Source organism: Cnephaeus nilssonii (genome assembly GCF_951640355.1).
Source record: "Cnephaeus nilssonii genome assembly, chromosome: 19".
In the NCBI taxonomy this organism is placed as follows: domain Eukaryota; kingdom Metazoa; phylum Chordata; class Mammalia; order Chiroptera; family Vespertilionidae; genus Cnephaeus; species Cnephaeus nilssonii.
The window spans coordinates 2528552-2553997 of record NC_137090.1 but is presented as its reverse complement, the minus strand read 5'-3'; the positions used below and the strand labels follow the sequence as shown (position 1 = coordinate 2553997).

Genomic DNA, 25446 nt, shown 5'->3' with positions numbered 1-25446 from the left:
TCTTGAAAAAAAATATTAGCCCACCTAAAATATTCATAGTAATTTATTAGTGTGATCAAATAGCATTTAAAATTTTGCATAATTAAAAAAATGCATAATTTTTGTACTATTTTATTTGTTAAAATCAAGGTAGGAATAAAAGTTCACCTATTGGTTGATGTCTCAGATCTGTTTTTCTTTAACATTTTTAATTGAAGTAAACACAGAAAAAAGCATATGAACCTTAAGTGTGTGGCTCAGTGAACGTCCCCATCCCTGTTGCTCCTCCTTTGGAATTCACTTGGTCAAGAACATGTGAGTCCTGTAGTTTTCCACGGCCCTTCCTGGCTGGCTGCCCATGGTTTCGTCTGGCACGCTCCTCTGTCTCTCTCTCCCCTGTAAATTGCAGGTTGCATCCAGTGTCTTATCAGATCAGCTCAGCTTTGGGCAAGACCATTGGGTAGGTGGCTACTGTTGACTCCTGGTTCATGGATCTTGGGGTGCCTCTTTCTGACAGCATCTTTTGAAGGTGGAGGTGATGTTACCAACAGGCCAAAGCCAGGCCCACGCTGGCTGGTGAGCAGGGTGAGTGATCAAGCTGGAAAATGGTGGTTTGGGTTGAAAAGGTGTGATCCAGTCATGACTGATTTTCTTGTGAGGCTGGTAAAGTGTCCCTGAAGGAAATTCCAGAACAGTTCCAAAAACATCCTGTGCAGCAGCAGCATCCAATGTACAGCCGCCCAGGGTGACTAATGAGAACGGAGCAGCAGTGACATTGGTGGAGAAATTGCACGTTGGTTATAGACCCAGCTCTGCTGTGTGGGTGGGCATCTGTGGTGTCCCTCTCGAGTCATTAGCTCCTCCTCAGGACCCCTAAATGTCACAGGATGTATCACACTTGTGTTGCCGAAATGCAGCCCTCATCTCCCCGGAAGGGCAGACCCTGGCTCTCGCCTCAGTTCCATCCCACAGCCTGGACGTGTGGACAGGTTGCTGCTGGGTCCCACCCAGCTCCTCCCCAGCCCAGGCTGTTTGCTTCATCGGCGAGAATGTGGTCAGGGCACCGCAGGGGACGCCTGCTGCTTCTGAGCCGTCCACAAAAAATGAGGAAGCGCGAGGGCACCGGCGACTCGGGCCGTCGGGGGGCAGGGGCTCAGCGCAGGCAGGCGAGCCCGGGCCCCAGCCTTTCTGGAACCCTGCAGACTTCCCTGTCCCGATTCAGCGGAACTGCTCGCGGCCAGAGCCCGCAACCCCCACTCGGGTGTTTCGCCCCGCCCCTCACCCTGGCCCCGCCCCCACGACGTAAACTGGGCGGAGTCAGCGTCCCGCGGCGAGACCAGCCGAACTTCGGAGCCGACCCCGCTCGGAGCTCCTCCCACGCCCGCCGGCCCGGAGTTGGCGCCTGCGCACTCGGCCCGGCCGCGCTGGTCCCCACCCCCTCCCTAGCAACCGCGGCTACGCCCGCCTCCCCGCCTCGGCCGCGTCCGCGCACGCGCGCCGCTTCCGGCCGCTCGGCCCCGCCCGCCCCGTCACCCGTAACAACCACTGGAGCCGCGCCACGCCCCGCCCGCTCCCGCCCACTCCCCGGAACCGGTGGCGGAGCTCCGGCCGCGGGCAGTGGAGCAGCGACGGCGTCGCGGAGCCGCCGGGATGAGCGCCTCCCGCCGCCCCGCGTCCTGGGCCCGGCCCTTCTGACAGAGGTAGGCACGCGCCGCTGCAGCGGGTCCGAGAGCGCCCCCGGCGCGGCCTCTCCCGGCGGCCGCCTCCGCGCCCGGCCCGCCCTTGCCGGCCCCCTCGACTCCCCTCAGCTCCCCTCGGCCCGGGCCCTCGGCTCCTCTTAGCCCCCCCGGTCCCCCTCGGCCCCGAGCCGGCCCTCCTCCCGTCCCGGGCCCGCTACCCCCTCGGCCCTCGCCGCCGTTCCCGTACCGGTCGCTCCCTCCCCGCCCCCACCCCGCCAGCCTGCCCACTGGCCACCCCTCTTTGCGGGCAGTGGAGTCTGGGGGCCGAGCCCGTGCCTGGGGGGCCGAGCCCGTGCCTGGCGCACCTCCCCGGGTCGGCCGGGGCTCGGGCGCCCGCCGGAGCCTCCCGCCGCGCTGCACCTCCTGCCCGGTGACCCCGGGGCCCGGCCGCCCTGCGAGCCTGCTCGGGACGGACGGACGGACGGACGCACTGGGTCTGGCCATTGGCTAGTGTTTAAGGACCAATTGTCATGCAATAGAGGCTGCCCCGGGCCTGGCTGCCCCGTGGCCGGGGTCACTCCGGATCCCCACGTAGGACGTTCCCGGGACCAGAGCATCCGAGGCTGGGACCGGGCAGGAGCCTGGGAGGTGGCCGGCTCCTCGGCGTGGTCACTGCGGGTCCTGCGGGGCAGTGGGTCCTGAGTGGATGTCACGGCGCCTCGACCGAGCACTCTGCTTTTTCTCCCCCCTCCCCCGCCCTCACCGCTTTTTATCCCGCCTCCTCCTTACCCGGAGGTACCCTAAACTAACTTCCCCGGTTCAATTTTAAGAAGATTCTGGAATCCCCTGCTGTGCACCCGCTAAACAGAACCCGGTCCCAGCGCGCCAGGACCTGCGGGTCCCCGAATCGAGAGAGAAACGACGCTTCCAGCCGAGTGTGGCGGAGACCCAGGAGTTTGGCTCCGAGTCCCATGATTGTAGAACTGGAAATCTTTCAAGATTATCTCACCCGAAATCTCCTCTTGCCGAGGTGAACCGGGTCCGAGGGGAGTCACGTGACTCGCCTGAGGTCACCCGTCGTTCATCTGGAGCCGTTTTCAGGCTGTCACACCCGGAGCCAGCGCCCTTTCCCACCCACCGTGACCTCCTCCTGGGAGAGGGATGCTGAGGGGGAAGCCCAGACCTGCTTCGCTGTGAGGCTGCGGACAGGAGCCCTCCAGCGCGGTCTGGCTGTAATTGTGGGTGTTTTTTTAATTTTTTATTGTTGTTTGCATCTAGACTTCGGGCTCTGGGAGGCTATTCCACGTCTACTTTTGAGGATCCTCTCACCATACTCAGCGGAAAACAACACCTTAATGATTATCCTCTGCAGGGCAGGTAGGCTCTTTGGGTTTATTTTCTTTCCCACGTGTACATAGGGGCGTACAGTGTGTTTTCAGAAAAACCCCTGGGGGCTGGGACGGGAGTGTGAGTTCCTTGCCCGGTGAAGGAAGCGCCAGCATTTAATTGATTGCTGACCGAGATGACAGCTGTTTGAGGCCGGGCGCTTCCGGGGAGCCTGTGGCCTGAGTCCTGGGCGTCGCTGCTGTTGGAAGACAGGTGTTGGAAATGGCGTCTGTGCACTTCCAAAGGGGGGGTGGACTAGTTTCCTTCGAAGCTAGCTTTTTTTTTTTTTTTTTTTTAGAATATGTTTTTATGGATTTCAGAGAGAGGAAGGGAGAGGAAGAGAAGGATAAAAACCCCAATGAGGAGAGAGAATCATCGATGGGCTGCCTCCTGCACGCCCCCTCCTGGGGATGGAGCCCACAACCCAGGCATGTGCCCTGACCAGGAATCAAAGTGTGACCTCCTGGTTCATGAGTCCATGCTCAACCACTGTGCCACACTGGCCAGGCTGAAGCCAGCTTTTGAGGAGTATTCCATAATTTGAGATAACAGTGGTATTTTTCTCACCCCGCCCCCCACTTTGTTCCTCACTTTTAATTTTCTGTGTGGCCCTGCACTTAATATCTTCAAGTGCCACCATTTTTATTTGGCTTCTAGTAGAAGTTGTCTGGGAGAAAGCGATTCGGGAGCTGTTTGTGTTGCTCTCAGAGTGATCAGGTAGTAACATTTCACAGCTGGGAAGGATACCCCGGGGCTGCCTGGGAAGGCCCAGCAAGGCAGCTACAGAGAGTCCTTCAGGCTCAGGCCAGGCTGTTCCCCTCATTGCACTCGGGCTGCCCTCACCCTCTCCTGCTGTCCATCACCTTCCCCTGCCTCGGCTGCCTGCCCCCTTTGATTTTTGTGTGCATGGAGTTAGGTTCCTTCCTACCCTGAGAGTGTAGTGTGACGTGCAAAATGCAGGCTGTCTTTTCCCCATCCTGGTTATTTTTCACGTTTGTGTTTTGCAGGAGTGAGAAGATTGCAGTTACATTACAATCATGGTGCAAAAATACCAGTCCCCCGTGAGGGTGTACAAACACCCCTTTGAGTTAATTATGGCTGTGAGTATTACCTTGTCAGTTTCCTCTTTGGTTTCGTCCGTCTTTTCGGTATTTGGAGTTGATGATCTATACACTGATTTGTTGTGTGTCTCCATGGCTCCCTTTGTACTGTGTGTTTTATGCTTATGAGCTGTATCTAGATTCTGTGAAATGTTTTTAAACTCTTAAGTCTCTGGAAATCAAAATCTGCACGTTTGTTTTTCAAACACGCCCCTCTGAATTTGAGTTGGTTCTCCCTTTGAAAACACAGAAGTGGGTTCTCACTGAACGCTTCTTCCTCTGGGTTTTGCTCCGTTCTCAGTTTGTTAAAGTGGAACGAGGGTCCGGAGAGCGTTTCCCCCTCCGCCGCCCTTTCGGAAGAGCGCTGTGGTCACGGGTGAATTCCTTTACCCACAGCCGAGCGCCATACGATGGAGTTTAATTGGCATTATTCTGGTTACTCTGCTGGATTAGTGTTTGCCCCTAATATCAAGTTTATGAGTTGTATGAGAATTCCAACAGTGGGGTTACTAGTCTTGGTTATTTACCTGAAGAGTTTGGCTGAGAATAAGCATTTCACTAGATGCAAAACCCCCCGACCGTTTCCAGTGCTTTTAGAGAAAACCCCGACCGTTTCCAGCGCTTTCAGAGAAAACCTGACCGATTCCAGTGCTTTCTGATGACCTCAGGGTGTTGCTGCCCTGCTCTTCAGTGGACTGTTAAGGTCTAACATTCGCACAGGAAATGCTTCTGGCCCCAACATGTGCCCCGAGGAAGGTGTCAGCTTGAACCAAGGTCAGGAGCCACAGCATACCAGCCCCCTGATAAGCCCCACTGGGCCCCTCTCAAACCCCCCTCCCCCACTTCAAGCGTGTGGCTGGGCGTTCTCTTTCTGTTCTATACACATCGGAACTCAGGTGTTTAAGCCCCTCTGCTCTGCATTGTCCGTGAGGTTTATCCAGATTGATCCAGTTTTGAAAAACAAAGCAAAAATTCAAGCCCTCTCCAGGGAGTAATTAGGGTTAGGGAGTGAGGTATCATTTACTTGGCGGGAGTGGTCGCTGGTAGGTGCAGTTTGATCAGTTTTGACAAGAGAGTGGCCACCCCTCTGCCAGGATCAGACCCTTTGCGCCCATCCGCTCCCCCAGGAAGTTCCCTTGGGCCCCTCCGCCAGGTGCGAGGCTGTTTGTTTCTTTTCTGGTGGTGGTTTCAGCTCCCTATTGCCCTCCAGTGCCAGGGCTGTTCCGTGTTCATGGCAGCCGCTTATTGAACAGCTTGCTTCCTGCTTGCACAGTCTGTGTGCTGGTTTAGCGTTTGGTTGGTTGTAAGAGCAAAGACCCACTCCAGGGAGCTGGAGGAGGAGGAGGAGGAGGGGGAGGGGGAGAGGATTGTTAGGCTGGTGATAGGAATGGTGCAGAAATGCAGGAATGCGAGCTGGGAGGGAGTTCCTGCAGTGCTGGGGCCTCAGCAACACTCTGCCTGGAACTGCACCCGTGGTGGGCCTCTGTGTGCCCGAGCCTCCCCTCCACCAGCTGGCTGCTCTGCCCACTCCTGTGTGCCCTCCCCTGGTGTCAGCCATGTGCTTTGTCAGCTGGTCAAACCCTGCGGCCCCGTGCAGTGCTGTGGCGTTTCTTGCTGCATTCTTCCAGTTCCCGAGTGGCCATTTCTTGTCATGCTTCCTAGTTCAGATTCTAGTGAGACTTGACCTGGTCATCCTCCCCTGGACCTCGGCAGGGACCCAGTTCACTCGATACTTCTTCCATCTTCCGTCCTGTGGGTCATCCTGCATTCTGGTGCAGACACTGTTTCCGTTGGTCAGCCCTCTGTTCAAGCGATCTGTGAGCTGGCACCACCTCTGAACGCCTTTGCTTTTTCTTCAAGGTCCTCCGTGCCCTACCTCTCTGTCCAGCCTGATTTCACAGATCATGCAAAGTTGGAAGCACAGACGCCGAGTCTTCTCTGCGCTGGTGTGCCACTCAGCGCTGTCGCCTGCCCTCCCCTTTCTTTGGATACCTCCTTCCTGTCTTCAGTGTTTGCCTTTCCCCATCTGTCTCTGGGAATCTTTTTTTTTTTTTTAATCTTCACCCAATGATATTTTTTCTATGGATTTTCTAGAGAGAGTGGAAGGGGGGAGGGGAGAGACAGAGGGAGAAACACCATGTGAGAGACACATCATCAATGATCGGTTGCCTCCTGCATGCGCCCCTGACTGGAATTGAACCCAAGACCCTCCAGTCTGCGGGCTGATGCCCCAACCACTGAGCTCAGGGCCAGGGCGGTCTGGGAGTCTTAGTCTTCCTGCCCCACCCCTCCCTGCCGCTGAGGTCTCTCACGCTTCCTTCTGAGCCTCAGCGTAGGCAGTGTTGTCCTTTCACTTGTTAGTGGAGTTTCTTTTCTTCTCAGAGATCCCTGGCTTTTTTCCTAACACCTTTATAAATTATGCAAAACCCTGTTGACAGGTGCCATAATAGTAGGTTAAGTGATGGACTTTTATAGGTTCAATAAGCAGAAAGACTATTTGCCCGTGTGCAGCTGATTAAACGGCCGCAAGAAAGCGTGCCTTTTTGCTCGTTTCTTTCTCGTTTTATTTTGTTTGTTTCATTTTCCTGTGCAATTCTGAGTTGCAAATAGGGTATAAAATATTTCATCCCCAGTGAAGCTGGGTCTCTTATTTATAGTTGCTGTTTAACCCACCTTGCCAGTCCTGCTATTTATGCGGAAAGCACTTCACGGAGTTCGTTTATTGGCAGGTCTGATGAGGAGGCCTCTGGAGCACCTGCCGGAAGGCGTGGGGCGCCGGCCTGGGGCTGTGAGGCCCGCGGTGCTGGGCAGGCAGTGCTTTGTGCGTCGCCGTCCTCCAGGGCCCGGTGGGGCTGTGGGGCTGGCTGGGAGGCTCCACTCAAGTTCACTGAAGAGGAGGTCTTGGTGGCCACTGTTATTATCGGTGCTTCTTGGTTTTTAACTGTACAAGAGAGAAGCAGACAGCTTGTTTATTTCTCCTGGAATAATTTTACATGTGACAACGCATATGATGCATCATAATTCTCGAGCGGTACAATTTGACGTTAGTGCTGCTAGCCCTTATTTTTCAGAAAAGTCTTTATGTGTCATTATCGCTCCACCTGAGATGGGTGCTGTATGCATCCTGAGATGTGCTGGGGCCCCGCCCCGCTCCGGTCCGAAGCCTGCCGTCTGCACTCCAGGACCTCCTGCCGGGCTGTGCGCAGCGTCCACCATGCACACCGAGTCCCAGCCCTGGACGCCCATTCCCACCGCCCATTCTTTCCTGGCTGCTGCCCCAGGCGCGCTCACTGTCAATCTGAACGTGCCACTCGCTAGTTTAAAATTCTTAGGTGGCTGCACCTCACCTTCAGGAAGTTCAGGTTCTTGAGTGTGGTCCCCAGAGCCCTCCCCGTCTGCCCCCTCCTGTCGCTATTGCTCCAGGGCGCATGGAGGCCCCACACCCGCTCCACACCTCGCTCTGTGGGTCCGGGCAGTGTCCGCAGTTCACATGATTTCTCATGGCCTCCGTGCCTGCCCACCAGCCTGCGGGATCCCTTCCCTCTTGCTCACTGTCTGTCTGACTGCTGCAGCAACTGGCCGGTCCCCTTCTGGCTGGAGTTCCAGCGCTGTGCTCCGCTGCTCACTGTCACCTCGCTGCTCATTCTGCCGCGCCCGGTCGCTGGGCCTCTGGCTTCCCCGCGGGCAGCCGTCTTGATGGTGAGAATCCAACCATCTTGCTTTTCATCCTGAGCACATAGGAGCCCTCAGAAATAGATTTGAGTACAGACTGAGGGAGCCTCAGAATGTCCCCAAGAAACTAAGTCCCCTCCCCGGCCCGGCCCCTTTCTGCCTGGTCTCTGGCTGTGACGTGGCTGTTCCCTCGGGAGCGGAATCAGACAGCATTTGCCCTTTGTGACCTGCTTCCTTCACTTCGCACGATGCCATCACTGTTGATGGGGGAGCGCGTGTCAGAATTTCCTTCTTGAGGCTGAATAATTTATTTTGCGTATGGACTACATTTTGTTTACTCATCCATCAGTGGACACTTGGGTTGCTCCCACTTTGGGGCCATTATGTATATTGTACAGTTTTAACTATAATGTCAACCAAAAATAATGGCATACCTCTTTAGGTTTATTTTTTGTCTTTTATATTTGATAGATTCCAGATCTAAAAGGCAAGTTCCTGAGGAATCCACTCACTGTATCTTGTTCCATGCAGTCAAAGATGTCTTTAATTTACATATCATGATTGCCATGCTGCTAGTTTCTTAACAAAGAAAGAGCAGCGTCTGAGAGCAGGCAGAGCATGAGCTGGTGGTGGCCGCTGGACGCAGAGGGCGGGCCTGGGGCACAGGAAGGAGAGGCAGACGCGTCAGGGCCTGTGCGGGACGGGCGTGTGTGAGGCGGGGGATCAGTAGGACGTGAGAGATACCTCCCTGATGGGTTCCACCAGCTCCTGCTCGCAGCCCACTGACGATGCAGTTTTTATTCTGGCTCACGACGCCAGATACTACTCCATCGCTCCTTCCATCCTGTGTGTGGGCAAACACATGGCAGCTGCGGGGCTGACAGCTGGGCCTCCCGGACACCACGTGCTCTGCTGCAGTGGCAGCTTATCTTCCCACTCCGGAAGGAAGATGCTCTCGCCGTCCTCCGGGGCCGCAGTGAGTGCGGAGCTGCTGCTTGTTGTCACACAAAGTTTGCTCTTCATTAGACAGAAAATCGCATGGAACATCGGGGCTTATTGTGGATCCCATTGGAGCATGAGTCAGTCACGTGATTGCTTTAAAGACACAATTAAGCCCGTGAAAAACGATGAGAAGAGAGACCTTTCATAGTACTGCAGGCGCTCTTGTTTGCCTGGGGCTTTAAGAAACTGGCCAGTGAAACATTTGACCTTCCAGGCTTATTGACAGAAATAAGATATCTTAAGTATCAGGATCTACTTAGAGATGTGGGTACTTCTAGTTTTTCCAGCTAGCGTCCTTGAATTCTCTGACAGGGATGAATTAATGCTTTTATTTTGACCATTGAAAAAATACATAGAGCCCTGGCCGGTTTTGCTCAGTGGTTAGAGCATCGACCTGTGGACTGAAGAGTCCCAGGTTTGATTCCTATCAGGGCACATGCCCGGGTTGCGGGCTTGAACCCCCGTAGGGGGCGTGCAGGAGGCAGCTGATCATTGGTTCTCTCTCATCATTGATGTTTCTCTCTCCCTCTCCCTTCCTCTCTGAAATCAATAAAAACATTAAAAAATACATAGACACATGGAGATAGCTGGATTCTGTCAGTCTGAGGTTTGTGTGTATGTTTATTTTTTGGGCACCAAATGATACTACTTTTTTTTTTTCTTTCTATTTTTTTTTTTTTTAATATATTTTATTGATGTTTTACAGAGAGGATAGGAGAGGGACAGAGAGCTAGAAACATCGATGAGAGAGAAACATCGACCAGCTGCCCCTTGCACACCCCCTACCGGGGATGTGCCCGCAACCAATGTACATGCCCTTGACCGGAATCGAACCTGGGACCTTTCAGTCCGCAGACGGACGCTCTATCCACTGAGCCCAACTGGTTTCGGCCAAATGATACTACTTGAATGTTTGAAAGCAAATGCGGGAAGAGTGGAGGTGGAATTAGTATGTAAAAGGTGTGCTGGAGCCAAGTATAGGCTAAGTGACTTGCACGGGGAGCGGACAGACAAAGGTTTAAACAGAGGAGCGATGGGCGGGGAGTCAGCAGCCGCCTCGGGCCTGGGCCTGCCGGTGGAAGCCGCTGCGCCGGCCCATCAGCTCCTCTTCAAGGTGAGGACCGGTCGTCGGCCACGAGGCCATCCTTCCCGTTGAATGTGTGCCGCTGGTTGGTTTGACCATTGTACGGGTTTCTCCGACTTCGTACACATTTGAGTAACATTATAATAAAAACAACTGGTCGACACTGAAGGTCACGGAACCTGTGCTCTTTTGAAAGGAGTTGGTCCGCCTGCAGGCTGAATGAGCAGTTTCTCCGCGTTAGAGATTTTGCTTGCTTTGATTAACCCCAGTCAGCCAGGCCCTCAGATCGGGTTTTGTTTGAAACCCAACCAGAGGTCAGGGGAGAGATAAAGGTTCTTGTGTTACTGTCTCTGCTTCTCTTGAGCGGCTGGTTGGCTCGGCTGTTGTAATGGGCATCCCTCCTTCCAGCGAGTCAGGAGTGATAGTCTTAAGGTGCTGTCATTGAGTTTGGATGGGGAGGCTGAGAAGAGGGGTGTCTCTTTCCACCCCTGGGTCTGACAGATCTGTGGGAGTAACGGTGCGGCCTTCTGCCTGCTCTGTCGCCCACAGTGGAAAGGCGGGGAGAAGCCTCGCTGTGTTTCCCGTTCTCCGGGTCCTGCTGTTTTCCATGAAGGAGCTTTGAGAGTACTTTGCAAATACAGCTGTATCCTGTCTTCAACAGTTTAGAACTTTGAAAGCAGCTGGATTTGAGAGCGTTAGCCATGTACACAGGTGGCCGATCAGGGCCGGTGCCACTGGGCTGGAGATGGTTCTGACAGGTTCTGCCTTCGGAGCCCCGCCTCCGGGAGGACTGGGCTGGGCTGGGCCCAGTGCAGGGGCAGCCGCCACCTCCGTGGGCTCTGCTCTCGCCAGCGTGCAGTCCAGTGGGAGGCCTGGTGGCCGGGACCCTGGTGACGGGTCCTGCTGAGGAGCCACCGGTTAGGAAACCTTCGAGAACGTCTGAAGGTCTGAGGAGCAGGGCGAGCGTCCCTGGAGCGCTGCTGAGCCCGTGTCCCGTTTCCCATCACACTGGCTCTGGGCAGGCTTCTCCCCCCCACTGTCCCGATACAGTCCCCAGACCACGTCGGATCAGTGTGACGTGTGCCGCGTGATGCGTTGACATGTGAAATGAGCGCCACAGATGTAGTTAACATCCATCACCCCACGGACTTACACTTTTTTTTTCTTGTGATGATAACTTTTATTTTTTTGTGATGATAACTTTTAAGTTACTGTTACTCTCTTAGCAACTTGACAGTGGATGCACGGTACAGAATTGCTCACTGGTCACACGCTGTCCCTGACATCTCCAGGACCTGCTTAGCTGCTGACAGGTGAGGAGACAGGCTTCAGCGGCTGGCCAGGGACCGGCCTCGCCTGGCTGCCTCACCTGCTCTCGGTGCAGACTGCCCGGGTCCCACAGCCCTGAGCTGCCCGGGGGTCTGCACAGCCCATCCGCAGCCGCCCACCTCCAGACAAACCCGGCTCGTGCCAGGCAGCCAGCAGCACCCAGCCCGGGCTTCCCTAGCTCCGGCAGGCCCGCTGCAGTCCTTCCAAACTCGCCCCGTTGTCTCCCGCCTCCCTGCCCCTGATCGCTGACCTGGTGCCCTGCGGGGAGTAGACTTCCCCAGACTCCATCCTCGGTGGCCCACGAGTGGGTGGTGGTGGCCCTGGCATTCAGGTCGAGGCCTGTTGATGCGCAGGCTCTCCCGTGGCGCTGCTCTGCACCGGGCTGGGTCTTAGCCTAAGTCGGTGGTCGGCAAACTCATTAGTCACAGAGCCAAATATCAACAGCACAACGACTGACATTTCTTTGGAGAGCCACATTTTTTAAACTTAAACTTCTTCTAACGCCACTTCTTCAAAATAGACTCGCCCAGGCCGTGGCATTTTGTGGAAGAGCCACACTCAAGCGGCCAAAGAGCCACATGTGGCTCGTGAGCCGCGGCTTGCCGACCACTGGCCTAAGTGACAGGGCTCCAGGACGCGGGGGGTCGGGGGGAGGCCGTGGCGGAGGGGCGGACTATGACCGCGCTGGGGAACGCTGGCACTGGGGGGGAGGGAGGCACGAGGGAAGCCGGAGGAGCTGGAACTGGCCGGGTGTGCGGCCGCAGCCCTGGTGAGAACTGGACGGGATCACGGAGCGGCTTTGTCCTGGGAACAGAGGCTGCGCCCCCAGCACTGTGGGAACCAGGCTGGTGTTGACATCCTTTCTGACCAGGACGGAGCTGAGCGATTGATTCGTTTCCTGACGTGAGCTCTTCCCCTTCCGAGTGCATTGTTTCCTCTTCTGTGGAAAAGGTTCGCACCGAGCCTGGCAGGGCTGCCTGTAACCTAACCTTTTCCCAGGACGCCTCGTCATTCCCCTCCCCCCCCCCCCCCCCCACGCTCACCCAGCAGCCTTCCGGCTGGCAGCTACCTGCAGGGCATGTGGTCTGCTCCCAGGCGGCAGTTACATAACAGCCAGGCCATGGTTTCTGTGTTTCCTTCCTGTTACAAAGGGACAGTTTACTCTTCATGCCCCCATTGAAACAAGGCCATTTCTGTCTTTACCTTCTTTTCCTTTCCTTCTAGAAGGAAAGAGACCTGCATGATATTATTTACAACCACTTCCTTTTTTTAAAAGTTGCTAATAATAAACAAAATAACCGGTTTCCAACAAAGCCTCATCTTGTGTTTTTAGGGCTACAGGGAATATAATTATCACTTTCGTCTGGTGAACACATGCATTTTTGGGGTGCATTTTCCAAGTAGAGTAGAAAAGATGAAATGAAACGTTTTCCTTTCTAAAGCTGTCCGCGTTAGGAAGGTCCTCGTCGCTGTTTCTGCGTCGCCGCCTCGCCCCTGGCTGTTCGCTGGCAGCGTCTCTACCCAGCACTTGCCCCTTTCACCTCTGAGACGTCCATGTGCAACATGGAACAGTGGCCACTTCGTTGTTTTTAATCCTCACCTGAGGATATTTTTTCCATTGATTTTTGGAGACGGTGGAAGGGAGGCAGAGGGTAGGGAGAGGGAGAGGAAGAGGGAGAGAGAGAGAGAAAGAAACATCGATATGAGAGAGACACATCGATTGGTTGCCTCCCGCACGTGCCCCAGGGATCAAACCTGCAACCCAAGTATGTGCCCTTGACCGGAATCAGTACGTAGGCTGGTGTTCTAACCACTGATTCACACTGGCCCGGGCCACCCCCAAAATGCTGCCTTGTGCTTTTTCCTACCCCCTCTCAACATACCTCTGCCCCCAGGCAACCATTGATTGGCTGTTGGTATACGTTAGTTTCTCCTAGAATTTTATAGAAATAGAATCATATACTTTTTTTTCTTTGCCTAATCTTTTTGATTCACCATAGTTATCTTGGATTCACTCATGTGTGCATGAATAAATAGTTCATTACATTGTATTGCTAACGAGCGTTCTGTTGGCCGGACATACTATGATATGTTCATTTATATATATTGAAGCAGAAAACATTGCCATTTTTAAAAAGGTAATACTTTTCTTATTTCGTAGTACTTTTCTAAGATTTTGGATTTGTTAGAATCGAGTAAAGCCTATAATTTATTTTAAATCTGTATTAATACGTGTAAACCAGAAAATAAAGAGGTACTTTTCAGGCTGTCAGGAAAAAAAGGAAAGAAAAGCAGTGACTAACGTTATATTCCAGGCAGAGAACAAACCTAGATCTGTGAATGTTAGAACCAAGACAGGGATAGTTAAGTAGATGAAGTTGGGGGAGAGTTGAGTAGGAAGGGAGTTGGGGTGGGGGGGTCCCAGAGGCAGAGTGGGGGGCCTGTGGCCTGATGGTGGCCCTGCTGCCGCCAGAAGGTCTTCCAGCTGCCTTGGGAACGTAACACGTGCTTACCCGGAAGTTAGCTGTAGGTCGCGGGGAGCTCGGAGCCTGCTTGCTATTTTACAGGTTTACTTGGCCGGAAGTTTCTAACCGGGTGCAGCCTTCTATTCTGCATATAGACAGAAGGTTTTAAACAGCAGAGCCTGTGGCTAAAACAGACTTGAAACTCCTGCCGTGTAATTAGTTTATCCGGAAGGATCAGCGACTCTGGGTTTTAGAAGAATTTATCTTAAGCTATGTTCAGGGCATCTGCCCCGCAGCCAGGCCCGCGACGTTCTTCTGAGGACAGGAGTGAGGACAGGAGTTAGGACGACCGTGTGTGGCTGTCGGGTCAGAATGTTGGTTACAGAACCAAGTTATTCCTTGGGAGCCAGTCGAGAATATCAGAGCCCCCTTTTGAACTTGAAGTGTGGCCAGTGACGCTCCGGAACGGAATTTTAATTGTTCCTTTAACTAAATTTAAATAGCTGCCAGTTTAGACGCGATGGCGCAGGAGCCATCTGCTCGCTGAGTGGAAGAGTGGGCGCTCTCCTCCCTGCTTGCCGTCAAGCTCTCGTCCCCTCCTCCCCACTTCCTTTTGGGGTGCATGTCCACGGCCCAGTTTGTGTCTAAGAGGTGCATTGGTGGGGTCCCTGCTGTATAATGGAGAACAGTTTCGTTAAATACAAATATATTCAGTGACAGTCTGTGGGCTGTGTGATTCTTTCTGTTTCATTTAAGGGTTTTGTGCCTCACAGTTTTGACTGGTTGGCATCTAAAATAACTTGCATTTCTGTGAGGAAATAATTCCGTGGAACCGGTTGCGGCTCATCTGTTGGCTCAGGAGAGGACACACCGTGCCTGCTGCCTGGGTTGGGCTCGGGGTGAAGCGGCCTTTCCGTCGGGATGGTTGGGGACATTCAGGCAGTCATGAGTGAAGTGTGTGCAGTTCACGTGTCCGTGTGCACGAAGACGGTGCTAGCGGGCAGGCCCAGCTTTCTCGTTGGCTCACGGGGTTTCTGGGGCTGCCCCTGTCCTGTGAAGGCAGACGTGATCCGGCCACAAAGCAGAAAATGCTCGCCGGCTGGCCCTTCGCTTACAGAAGACGTTCCCCCGCCGCTCGGGTTTGTAAAGGCCTCATGCAGAGGTCGGCAGCTCCTGAACGCCGGCCCCTTGGGTCTAGCAGGAAGGGTGCCAGCGGAGTGCATGGGGTGGCTGGGCACTTGCGGAGGGTTGAAGGATGCAGCTTAGGCAGAGGGTTTCTGGGTTCCGGTGCACCGTGTAGAGCGCTGCGTCCCGAGGCGCCCGAGCCCCGCGGAGCTGGAGGAAACACGGTGGCACTCGGCATTGCCGACCCCGTGCAGCCCCCGCTCCGTGCCACTGCCCCGATGCGTCGCTGTGTGCCGGGGGTCGGGGGCGGGGATCCTGTGTTTGTGCAGCTGGGCTTGGGTGTCGCTGTGCAGCAGCACTTGAGGGTGAGTGGGCACCAGGGAACGGGACATCAGTGCCCAGAGGGGCACGTCCTCACGGATGATGCCGAGACAGCACGCACCCCCCAGCTCAGGGGTCTTACTGTCTCAGCGGGTCACTGCGGACGCAGGTGCTTTTCAGAGTGCCGGCACCTCAGTGTAACATAAAGTCCATTTCTGTGGCCCTGGCGCACCCTGAACACGGCACCGAGGGCTGAAGTGTGGGAACCTCGGCGTGGAGCAGCCCGGGGCAGTGCTCAGGCAGCTTCCTCCCACCAGGCAGACGTGTCACCAGCGATTGTCTTCCAGACAAGCAGCCTGAGGGCACGGCGCCTGGCGGGTCTGAGGTCACCGCGAGGCCTTGGCGGAGGAGGCCCGCTGGCCCGTGGGGCGTGCCTGCCCGTCTGAAGGAGCTGCTCTAGACGCGCCGTCAGCCTCTCCCATCGCGCCGGCGGGCCTCGGGGTCTGCCTGGAACCCGAAGGCCTGTTTGCTCCTGGTCTCGTGCTGGTGCACATGGCCGGTCTGACGGGTTGTCAGGAGGTATGGGGATGAATAAGGCTTACCATGACTAACTGGATTATAACTGTTCCTTTAAAGGGCTCAGATTTACACATTTTAATTTTTATAAATAGCTCATGAACACATTTGTTCAAAAATAGCATGAATTGGGACCTCAGTTTAGGAGTGGACCGCATCGAAGTTTCTCTGAGAGGAGGTGGGATCGAGCCCACGGAGCACTGAATGGGGGTAACCTGAGCGCCAGGGCCTGGTCCCCGGGGGGCCGTCACTCTAGCATCTAGATTGAGCCTCGGGGCGCACATGCTCTGTGTTTCCGCAGCGGACCCCGGTGCCCGAAGCTGTTCATGGAGCGGCTTCGGCTGGGCCAGCATCCCGGTAAGCCGCGTCCTTGGACGGTCTGGGCGGCTTCCCTGGAGCTCGCCCGCTTTGCTCTGTTCGGTTTTGCTCAGGTTCCTCCACCAGGACAGTCCCCTCCCCCGCTCCCCAGGGCCCCGGGAGGACGCCTTTCCTCAGCAGGCCCTCGGCAGCGCCCAGCACCCAGTGATGGCCCCGAGGTCTTGAGCCATAGATATCCAAGTGGGTATATGGAAATCAGCCGGCTTAGCTGGTTGGCTAAATTGGATGGGAATGTAGTTCAATTTAAAGGAAGGTTCTTTAAATGGAGTTTCTTTTATATGGGTTTTCCTGGCAGGATGCAATATTAAGCTCATTAATTCTCAAGTTAAAATGTCTTCGCTAAAATATGGTTTTCTTTCGCACAGTACGAGCTTTTAATGTCAGAGTTGCATTCAGAGGTTGACGAACAAACTGAAGGCACTGTTGCCAAGCTCCCAAACTGCAGGTTCAGAACCCCTTTTGAAAGACGGCGAGTGGGCGAAGAAGGTGGGAGGCAGCGAGTTACCAGCAGGCAGCTCCCGGGGGCAGGGGCGGAGGCCCGTCTTGTTTGCAGAGTGGAACCCTTGCTGTGTTGCACACACAGGCTGAGCACAGGCCACAGCGTTCTCTCTCTCAAAGTCACGTTCCTTGAAGAGGAGACGCCAGAGGACATTTCTCCCTCTGCCACGTCCCTCCTGGGAGAGCTGCTGTGTTTGGCCTTTTCTGGATTTCCTAAACCTGAGCATGGTTAGGAAACGACCTGGTGACATCGCAGAGAATTGGTGGAAAAGGAGACATTTGGAAACGAGGGCCGCTCTTGCGATGCGGGGGTAGGAGGCGTGAGAGGGACAGGGCGCCTCGGGGCGGCTGCGGCGTGGGCTCTGCGGCGCAGACGGTGTGACGTAGGGGAGCTTCAGGTAAGCAGCCAGGTTGCTGGCTGCTGGAAACCTGTGCGTGGTCGTTCCGTGGCCTGCACGGTGGCGCCGAGTAAACTGGTCCGGTACCTAGGAGTTCGGATGAATTATATATATAGCAAGTCTTCCTTTAACTAAGTAGTTTGTTCCAAGATAATTGTAGGTTGACAGCACGCTAGCATTGTTCACAAGCAGGAAGATGGAGCGGCCGCGCTCTTTCCCCACCCCCGTGGAGGCATCCGGAGAAGCTCGGCGCATCTTCACAACCAGGGCATTGGCGTGGCTGCCATCAGGACACACAGCCCTCCCACGTGTGCCCCTGCCGCCTGCTACAGTCACACCCCCGCCCTCCTCTCCCGCCTTCACCCTGGCAGCCACCAGTATGTTCTCTGTTCCTATAATTTGGTCATTTCAAGAATGTTACAAGAATGTTTCAATCTGTGATCCATTTTGCCCTAGCCGGTTTGGCTCAGTGGATAGAGCGTCAGCCTAAGGACCAAAGGATCCCGGGTTCGATTCCGGTCAAGGGCACATACCTTGGTTGCAGGCTCCTCTTCAGCCCTGGGCCCTCACATTGATGTTTCTCTCTGTCTTTCCCTCTCTCTTCTACCCTCTCTAAAAGATCAGTGGGAAAATATCCTTGGGTGAGGATTAAAAACAAAAACAGCCCTGACCGGTTTGGCTCAGTGGATAGAGCGAAGGGTCCCAGGTTCGATTCTGGTCAAGGGCACATGCCTGGGTTGCGGGCTTGATCCCCAGTAGGGGACGTGCAGAAGGCAGCCTATCAATGATTCTCTCTCATCATTGATGTTTCTCTCTCTCTCTTTCTTCCTCTCTTAAATAATAAATATATTTTTTAAAAAAAAGAAGAACACACACACACACACACACACACACACACAGAACCCTGTGATCCATTTTGAGTTGATGGTTACAATCTTACGGGGTTTCGGTGGAGGCCCGTTTCTCGCCTACGGGTGCCGCTCCTCCGGTGGTTTGTGGGAAGGCTCGTCCTCCTCCGTCGGATGGCTGTGCCCCTTTGTCAGAGTCATTCGGGCCTGTCCGTGCGGGTTAGTTTGTGGCTGTCCGCTCTGTCCGTTGAGCTGGGTGTCTGTCTCTGCCAGCCCCACCGGTCTGCCTCGCTGTGGCTTAGACAGTGAGCCTGAGGACCGCGTCCGGCCATCCTCCCGTTGATTTGGGAGCTACAGATAAGAACCTGGCTGGGATTTGGAGGGATCTTGTGACATTTCTGTGTCCACGTGGGAGAATTGGCCTCTACCGGGTCGAGCCTTCTGGGCCCTGCAGAGCCAACCCAGAGAGTGCCTCTCGGGGGAGCTGGAGACAGGAAGCCGCGGCCGCGCGATGCCCCAGGAAGAGAGGCTTTCCTCAGGAGCGTTCTGTGCCACCTCCTCACCCTCTTTCTCCAACGCCCCCAGGCCTACGAAAGGAGGTTTCCCACGTGCCCGCTGATCCCGATGTTTGTGGACAGTGACACTGTGAATGAGTTCAGGAGCGAGGACGGGGCCATTCACATCATAGAACGACGCTGCAAACTGGACATAGACGCCCCCCGGCTGCTGAAGAAGGTGACCGAGGCCCGGAGGCCCCAGCCCTGAGGGGAGCGTGCGCACCCCTGCTGCTGCTGCTGCTGCGCCGGGCGGCGCTAACGCACCCTCTCTGCTTCTCTTAAAGATTGCGGGCGTTGACTATGTGTATTTCGTCCAGAAGAACTCACTCAACTCCCGGGAGCGCACTCTGCACATTGAGGCCCACAACGAGACGTTCGCCAACCGGGTCATCATTAAGGAGCACTGCTGTTACACCGTGAGTAGCGCCGGCTTTCCCAGCACCCTGGGCAGGGCGCCTCCGTCAGGCTGGCCCTCTGGCGGTGGGGCGGCGGGGCAGGTGTGGGTTACTCAGAGGAGGCGGCAGTGCTGCCTCGGCCTGTGTGTGAGTGTGCTGTGCTGGCCCACTCCGCCTTCAGATGTCTACGAAGACGCACGACACTGGGACCCCCGAGTGGCGCCGAGTGCATTGAGTGCCCTACAGCTTCACGCTGACCACCATTTCCAGAACTTTCCCTCCCAGATCGTTAGAATAACCTCCTGGGTCTCACGCTCCTCCCCACCCTCCTATAGAATCAGCCCTGAGTCCCCAGCCACCCGCCGACAGTGTGTCAGATCACGTGACCCAGCACAGACCCAGCAGGGACTCGGCTTGGCACTCAGAGGTCGGACCTCTGCTGCCCACCTGCCTCGTGCACAGCCCTGCTCTGTCTGCCGTCTGCGCCGTAGGCGGCCTCGCAGGGACCTTGGCCCCGGGGCTCCCCTGCCAGCAGAGCCCGCCCCCACCTCCTCCAGCCTTTGCTGACCGCCCTCCCTGATGACGCCAGCCCTGAATATTTTAGAAACAGTATTTTGTCTTTTCGTGATTTTGAACCTCTCTGTAATTTTTCCATCTGCTACTTTCATGATAATTATTTAGTAAAACAAGTTTTTTCTTATGCTGACTAGTTGATTGAGGGGCAGACAGATGATATTCTCAGTTATCAGTTAGTTAATGTAATTTTTTCTCAACCTAAAGGTTCACCCTGAAAATGAAGATTGGACCTGTTTTGAACAGTCTGCAAGTTTAGATATTAAGTCTTTCTTTGGTTTTGAAAGTACAGTGGAGAAAATTGCAATGAAACAATATACCAGCAACATTAAAAAGGTGAGTCTGTCTTGGAGTTTTATGGAAAAGCGGGGGCAGGCATCCCTGGGATGATTGGTGCTGGCGGGCTTTCTGGGAGGCTGGGAATGGGGTACTCAGGGGTCCCAGCCATTTCTTTGGGGGAACTGCTCTGACCTTCCCCGTGCCTTAGATCCCTGGGGTGGGAGGCGTAGGTTGGGGTGCCTAGAATGCTGGCTGCCAGTGAGGTGAGGGGGAGCATGTGGCCTCTGGGCTGGGACTTGCCGGGAAGGTGAGAGCTGGGGTGAGGCAGGAGTGCTCACGTCCAGCAGCGGCCCCAGTGCCCGCCAGGATCTGCTGCACCCGGAAGAGACACTTCCCAGGCGCTCGGGGTCCAGCCTTGGGTTGTGGGCTCGTCTGCATGGAAGAACTTTCCTTCTCGTTCTTTTTTTAAAAATATAGTTTTTAAAGAAACATTACTGTTACTGATTTCAGAGAGAGAGAGAAACATCAGTGATGAGAGAGAATCTGTGATCGGCTGCCTCCTGCACCCCCCACACTGGGGATCAAGCCCGCAACCTGGGCCTGTGCCCTTGGCCGGGATCAAACCCGGGACCCTTCAGTCTGCAGGCCGACGCTCTATCCCCTGAGCCCCACCGGCCGGGGCTCCTTCTCGTTCTTTTGCTGCTGTTCATTATTGTGGAGGTTTGGTTTTGGACTGTGCCAGTATGGGGTTCTGAGTGCTTTTGAAGGCTTGTTTCATTTGGGGCTTTGGAAAGAATTTGGATTGAGACACAAAGCACGTATTGTGTCCAAGTGCGGCAAAGCAGTGCTTCTAATTAGTCATGAAGATTCTGTCTCTTTAGATAGCACTTCCTAGACCTTTGGAGAAGAGGAAGTGAAATGTGAAAAACAAAAACGCACAGGCGTTTGACTTCCCCTCTTTATCCTGCAGCAGTTCAGTTTTGGTTAGTGTAAAAGCCTGTGAGGGATGAGCGATTTGAATGTTGAATGCGTGCTCACCTTACGTTGGTTTTGTTTTAAAGGGAAAGGAAATAATCGAGTACTACCTTCACCAGTTGGAGGAGGAGGGCATCACCTTCGTGCCCCGCTGGACGCCGCCGCCCCTGGCGCCCTCGGCGGAGACAGCCGCGTCGTGCAGGAAACGAGCAGCGTCGCTGGCCTCGGTGGCCCCAGAGGCTGCGCAGAAGGAAGGGCTGAGCAGCGAGGCCCTCAGCAGCCCCACCGGGGCCTCTGAGCCCGCCGCGGGGACCCCCGACGGTGGGTGCCTTCCGAGAGCGGCACTAGCCAGGGCCCTGCCCGTCGCTTCCTGTCCGGTGACTCTGCCTCTCGTAGTTCCCGGAGGACGTTAGGCGTCACGTAGGAAGAGACGCAGCTCTCGCAGGCCCCTTCCTCCAGCTTATGCAGCTCTTCGTGGTGCTGTTCTCTCAGATGACCCTCAGTCTTGTCTGGAATGGGCGGAAGGTTAAGTGAGGTTGACACCAGAAATGTCTTCCGCTTACGTTAGCTGATCGCACAGTGGATGCAGGGTAGCGCCTCACGGTTCTAACACAGCTCTGTGCTCATCGCTTCGTGCTCACTGTGCCGGGCACTGTTCTAAGCACTCTCTGAGCATCCCTCTCACCCTGCGCCTGGTGGGTAGGGAATGCTCCACGGGGCACGAGCCGCGGCGGAACCGGCGTGGTCACACAGCTGTCCGTGGCAGGGCTGGCGGCAGAGCAGCGGCTGCGCGTGCGCGCACCCCCCCCCCCCACACACACCTTTTTCATTTCTCAGAGTGAAGCCCGTTGTAAAATAAGAAAACGCAAGAAAATTCTACCTCTGGGAGCCTTGTCAAATGTTGATCTTTACCTTTCTCTACGTTCTCTGAGCTCAACTGTGCCATTCGCTGCTTCAGCAGGTGGCAGGTGTGTCCCTGGTTTGGGGCTCTGTTTGGCCCCTTGTGCATTTTTCTTTTCTGCACTTCATTTTCTGCCTCATTTTTGCAGTTTATGCTACTTAGCATGAAAAAGATTTCTGGTATTGAACACAGCTCTGCTTAAAACAGGTTTACATCCATTTGTTTCATTTCATAGTTTTAGACCATGTAAGTTCTCTTTATGTAACTTTTAATGAAAAGGCATTGAATACCTGTAATGGCCATTGTTCTGCCATGAGTAGTGCTGACATTTTGCAAATCGAGGGGACCTGCTGGCAACTAGGGGATAGAATAGATCCAGCTCGTTACCTGGGCTGGGTCAGTGATGGGGTTTCTCAGGCTGCCCTCGGGGCATCCTGGGGTGGCCGGGTGCCCTCTGGAGCCCTGCGGAGTCCCTGAGTCCTGAGCCTGGACCACACACACGTAGCTTCACTGAGCAGGGCCCTGTGGCAGCGAGTTCCGGTGTGCTGGTTGTAACCGATGGCACGTGACTTCCGTTGCAGACAAGCTGGACGCAGACTACATCAAGAGGTACCTGGGCGACCTGACTCCGCTGCAGGAGAGCTGCCTGATCCGGCTGCGCCAGTGGCTCCAGGAAACCCACAAGGGCAAGGTGAGAGTCGGCCGCGGGTGCTGGGGGAACCGTGGGCCTGGTCCCGCCCACCGCTGCTCAGAGTCACTGTCCCGCCTGCCACAGCTGGGGCTGCCCTTCCAGCTGCGTGGCCCCGGTCCCCTGGCAGCTGTGGTGCCCTTTTCCCGGGTTTTACAGAGAGTGGTCTCGCTTGAAAGCAGTGACACGTCTAGAGGTTTAGAAGGAGTTCACAGATTGTTCAGAGATTAGAAATGAGCTTTGATTTTGAAGGTTTTGGTAGAATTTTGGCCTCATAAGGAACCAGGTTTTATAATAAGCCTCATGCTAATGGGGTCTGGAAGCGCGCAGAGGCACGCTTGTGTGTCTGGTCACACTGGCGTTACTTAGGAAAGGGAACCCAGGGCCACAACGACTGGTTGCCTCCTGCACGCGCCCGACCAGGGCTGGTTGGGCTGGGGATCGAGCCTGCAACCAAGGTACGTGCCCTTGACTGGAATTGAACCTGGACCCTTCAGCCCGTGGGCCGCTGCTCTATCTACTGAGCCACACCGGCCAGCACCAGCCCACTCGTGATACGAAGTGAGCGTTTGAGAGTCTTGCCCTTGGTAACTTGTGTTTTTCCGTAGCAACTTCCAGCATTGCTCACAGCACCTCTTCTCTCCATAGATCCCCAAAGATGAGCATATTCTCCGGTTCTTACGCGCCCGGGACTTCAACATCGACAAAGCCAGAGAGATCATGTGTCAGTCGCTGACCTGGCGCAAGCAGCACCAGGTGGACTACATCCTCGACACCTGGAACCCCCCCCAGGTCCTGCAGGACTACTACGCGGGCGGCTGGCACCACCACGACAAAGGTAGCGAGGGGCGTGCGCCTGGGACGTGCTTTGAGGGAGACCTCCTCCCACGGGGCGGGTGGGCCCTGGAGGGCGTCATCCCTCCCCCCCCGCAGCCTGAACACACCACGGCGGCGGCGCACTCCTGAGCCACCGGAAACACCCCGGAGCCTGAGGCAGGGCCGGGCCTGTGCTTCCTCCTCAGGCCTCACGGTGCCCTGGGCAGGGCACTTCGTTCCTCTGAATCACATGGAGTCTGGGGCGTAAAGCCAGAGGCTGAGGGCAGCTTTGAGGAGCACAGTGCTGGGGGGGGGGGGGGGGGGCACAGCCAGGATCCCACCTCAGAGCAGGGAGAGCGGCAGCTTTTGGGGTGGGGTGGGGGGAGTAGCAAAAACAAGCTGAGGCCAGTGGCCACCTAAACCAGGGACGAGTGTGAGCCCCTCATGGGGCTGCTGGGGACACTGGCCATCAGGCCATCTCCGTCTGTGCAGCTGGCTCCTGGGGACCGGGCTGTCCCAGTGCGTGAGTCCTCCCAGGTCCCGTCCACGAGGCCTCCACTGTCGAAGCAGAGCCAGCGTGTGTGGTTGTCGGGTTTACGAGTCTACACAGTCCTCAGTTACCTGGTTCTCGGGCGGGAGGGAAGGACGCTGGCTTTCTCAGACCCTGACGGTGCGTTGTCGGCAGCCTGTGGAGTGAAGACCAGCCAGGGCTGCTCACAGGAAGGCTGTCTGTGGGTGAGGCCGCCTGCTGCTGAGCGGAGCTCTGCTCAGCCCCGGGTGTGAAGGAGGAGCCGAGCCCTGTGCCCAGGGGCACCCCTCTTCCGCCACCTGCTGAGCTGCTCTGTCGGCGGCTTTCGTTTCCCTTCTGCCATTTTTGGGAAGAGAGTGGGGGCTCCTGTACACACAGAAGCTGCTGCTCAGTGGGACAGGGCTTGAAGCTCGTCCCTTTCGGCCTCCCGCACACGGCACCGCGTGTAATCACCGCCTTCCTCCCGCAGACGGGCGGCCCCTCTACGTGCTCAGGCTGGGGCAGATGGACACCAAAGGCCTGGTGAGGGCCCTCGGGGAGGAGGCCCTGCTCAGATACGTAAGTGCTCGGCCCGCGCCCGCCACAGCGGGTTTGGGGTTTTACAGCCGTCCCGTCACAGCACGCACGTGCCGCTTTTGTCATCAGGAAGGAAAAGCTGTGATTATGTGTGAGAAATGTCAAAGGCGGGCACGGAAGTTATAAAAATGTTTTTCCCGGGGAAGCATTGACCCAAAGGTCACCATAGCCACTCGGGTGGCCACTGGGCGCTGAGTCCGAGTCCTCTCTGACCTCCCCCCACCCTGACTCTCCTTTCGAGATTCTCTCACCCGACCTCTTCACAGTGGTCTTCCCACTGGCACCGCCTCGACCCGGGCTCCTGCATCTCCCACCTCAACTAGACAGCAGTCTCCTTCCCCTCCCGACTCGGCTCGCCCCTCCTCTGCAGCCTCCACAGTGGGCAGTTACGGGGAGAGGAATACGATCCCTCAATCAAACAAACGAACAAAGCTTTAAAAGGCACATCCGTAACCCAGTGATCCTAAAACACCCACTGCTGGCGTTCTGTTGTGGGCTCTCAGCCCGCCTGCGTGTGCTTATACGGGCGTGCAAGCATATCCACACGCACACGCGCACAAAAAGACCGTAGGGATGTGGACGGCCGCTTGTACGGGGGTAGGTTTGTCATCCAAACGGCGTTCCTCTGGCCGTGCTTCCGGTCAGCCTGACCCCGCCCTTTCCCTGGGCTGGTAGGTGTGTCGTCCCCCCCTCGGCGGCCACGTACCCCCCACAGCAGGCACGCCCGCCCGTGACCCCACTCGGGGTGCTGTCCCTAGCCGCAGAGGACAGCACCCTCTTTTCAGAGGGAGACGTGTCGGGGACGTGCTGTGTGTGTCAGAAAACCTAAACAGACGCCGTGGGCGTGCGTGCTCACCCAAGTGCGCCGTGTCAGCGATGCTGGCGTCACCGCCTGGCTAACAGGCGTTCTCGTGGCCTCTCATGCGTAGGTCCTCTCCATCAACGAGGAAGGGCTGAGACGCTGTGAAGAAAACACCAAGGTCTTCGGCCGGCCCATCAGGTAGGCGTGCAGCTGTGTCTCCCTTCGGCTGGTGGACTCGGTATTTCTAACCCCTCAGTGGCTTGGCCAGGCTGGTTAGTCTGCATGGTCCTTGAGAGCCCAGGGTTGCAGGTTAGGGTTAGTCTGGGTTTTTAATTTTGGGGGGTAGGGTAGGGGGGGCGCGCGAGCTTCAAAAATTAGTGTGTGCTCCTAAATCGTACTGCTAGTTCCGGCGAATGGTTATGGGGGATTGAGGGCTGAGCAGGTGTGGGCAGAGGGTCCAGTAGAACGGTTATGGGGGATGGAGGGCTGAGCAGGTGCGGGCAGAGGGTCCAGTA

General features: G+C 55.8%; 1 protein-coding gene across 1 annotated transcript in view; it reads left to right on the top strand.

Annotated features, from left to right (window-relative positions):
* The first annotated feature begins 1522 nt into the window (after positions 1–1522).
* Positions 1523–25446, top strand: part of SEC14L1 (SEC14 like lipid binding 1) — a 34060-nt gene continuing 10136 nt past the window's right edge. The window contains exons 1-11 of the mRNA XM_079798021.1: positions 1523–1679; positions 2937–3035; positions 4052–4144; positions 18426–18575; positions 18682–18813; positions 19573–19701; positions 20706–20940; positions 22102–22211; positions 22857–23046; positions 24023–24111; positions 25059–25129. Of these exons, the coding sequence (XP_079654147.1) occupies positions 4082–4144; positions 18426–18575; positions 18682–18813; positions 19573–19701; positions 20706–20940; positions 22102–22211; positions 22857–23046; positions 24023–24111; positions 25059–25129 (1169 nt within the window). The 5' untranslated portion in view covers positions 1523–1679; positions 2937–3035; positions 4052–4081. The remainder of the gene's footprint in view (positions 1680–2936; positions 3036–4051; positions 4145–18425; positions 18576–18681; positions 18814–19572; positions 19702–20705; positions 20941–22101; positions 22212–22856; positions 23047–24022; positions 24112–25058; positions 25130–25446) is intronic.